The sequence below is a fragment of the Triticum aestivum genome, unplaced genomic scaffold (assembly GCF_018294505.1).
Source record: "Triticum aestivum cultivar Chinese Spring unplaced genomic scaffold, IWGSC CS RefSeq v2.1 scaffold194227, whole genome shotgun sequence".
Taxonomy (NCBI): Eukaryota; Viridiplantae; Streptophyta; class Magnoliopsida; order Poales; family Poaceae; genus Triticum; species Triticum aestivum.
The window spans coordinates 3,803-5,883 of NW_025235747.1; the positions used below are offsets into that span (position 1 = coordinate 3,803).

The 2,081-nt window shown below is 61.7% G+C and overlaps 1 protein-coding gene across 1 annotated transcript; it reads left to right on the forward strand.

The window, feature by feature from the left end:
• The first annotated feature begins 272 nt into the window (after positions 1–272).
• LOC123176326 (phenolic glucoside malonyltransferase 1-like) lies at positions 273–2,081 on the forward strand. The gene is made up of 2 exons (XM_044590588.1): positions 273–1,220; positions 1,288–2,081. Exons 1-2 carry the CDS (start codon positions 516–518, stop codon positions 1,972–1,974), a joined length of 1,392 nt encoding a protein of 463 aa, XP_044446523.1. The 5' UTR covers positions 273–515; the 3' UTR covers positions 1,975–2,081.

The following is a 2,081-nucleotide window of genomic DNA, read 5'->3' on the forward strand; positions in this document are numbered from 1 at the left end:
TGTAGTTGGTCTACGTCGTACGTGAATTATATCATTTGTATACTTTTCTATGAATCTAAGGTTTCTAGTATGAGGTATTTCGATGTAGAGAAACAAATTTAAGACATGACTGATCACAGTCCACAAACGCGTCCGAACGGGTTTGTTGACGTTTGAAGGGTCAGATCTACTGTCCACGGCTGTAGATGCTCTATAAAGATGAAAAACGGAGTGAGTATCTTACAAGTAATGAGCACAGCTGGATGCGTAACGCCTGCCGCCTCGGTGGGTGGCTATGTGAGGATGTGTTTACACCCGGCACGTATTCCATTCCACCGCAGACCGCACCACCGCATATCATGCGTAACGCCGGATCATCCAGTTTTGTTCTCATCGTAGGTCCAGCTTCCGTCTTCCTTGTGCCTGCCCAAGAAGACGCCCACCACCGCTATAAGAGCGCGGCGCATCTATCAGTCTTTTCATACCCATCTAGCTCTCCGGCGAACAACCAGTAAGTGCGGTGCCGGCCGGTCGGGATGGACGAGGCAAGCTCCCACGCCGCCGCCAAGGCCGCGCCCGTGCGGGCTGTCGCCGTTTCCCGGGTTGCGCCGTCGGTGCTCGGGCAGGGGCAGCGCGGGGAACGCGTGAAACTTTCCTTCCTTGATTCGTTGTGGGTCGTGCTGCCGCCGATCCAGCGGGTGTTCCTGTACCAGCTTGGGGAGGATGGCGGCAGTGACGACGGCTTCCAGGCTGTGGTCGAGCGACTCAAGCGCGCTCTCGCGGACACGCTGGCGCACTACCTGCCCCTGGCGGGGACGCTGGAGTACGTGGCGGAGACCGGGGACGCCTTCGTGGACTGCACCAACGCCGGGGTCGCCTTCATCGAGGCCGAGGGCGGCATGGATGTGCATCGTCTAGCTGGCGACGAGGCGCACGACACCCTCGCATTCCTGAGCCTCGTGCCGGAGCTCGATGCACGGGTGCTCCCGGCGCCCGTGCTGTCAGTACAGGCCACTCGTCTAAGCGGCGGCCTGGCGGTCGGCCTGTCTGTGCACCACGCAGTAGCCGACGGACGCGCCGTGTGGCGATTCATGGAGGCTTGGTCTTCCGCTGCCCGCGAGGGCTCCCCAGTCACCAAGGTCCTCGGCCCGCCACACTACAGCCGCGACGTCATCTCACACCCGAACGCCGACGAGCTCGCCCGCGAGATGCTAAAGACCGTCGCGCCCAATCTCCCAAAGGTAATTTTCGGAGCCATCAAGCGAAGCGAGCCTTGTGTTTTGTTGACATTGGCATACATCCTCGCAGGTGAGGGGGCAGTACGACTTCAGCCAGCGGTTCCTGCTGGCGCGCCGAACGTTCTACCTCGGCGCCGACGAGATCCGGTCGCTTAGGCGGCGGATCGACGACCTCGCCTCCGCCGAGTCTACTGCCGCCGGTGGCGACGCGCCCCAGCCGAAACCAGTGTCAACGTTCGTGGCGCTGGCGGCGCTGAGCTGGACGGCGTTCGTTCGTTCCAAGGGGCTCGGCGCCGGGGACGACACGTACCTGGCGTTCCTCGCCGACCTGCGCTCCCGCCTCGACCCGCGTGTCAGCGAGGCTTACCTCGGCAACTGCGTGCGCGCGTGCCTGGCGAGCTGCGCCGACGCGGCGGATCTCCTCGGCCAGGCGGGCATCCTCCACGCGGCGCGGGCTGTGCAGGCCGCGGTGGCGGAGATGGAGGCGGCACCGCTGTCCGGGACGGACAAGGGGTGGATGCAGAAGCTGATGCGGCTGCCGTTCCAGCGGCTGACCAACGTGGCGGCGAGCCCTCGGTTCCGGGCCTACGAGGCGGCTGACTTCGGGTTCGGGAAGCCCGCGCGCGTGGAGCTGGTGTCCATGAACCACGACGGCGAGATGGTGCTCGTCGGCGGCCGCCGAGATGGTGAGGTGCAAGCCTCCGTGTCGATGGACCCGGCGCACATGGACGCATTCAAGGCCTGCATCCTCGGCTAGATAAATTTTCAGTTTTGCTAAAGCACATCTAGATGTGTCATAAGTATCACACATCTAAGTTCTATGTCATTGATCTTACATCGAGATTTATGTGGATATTTTTTTTT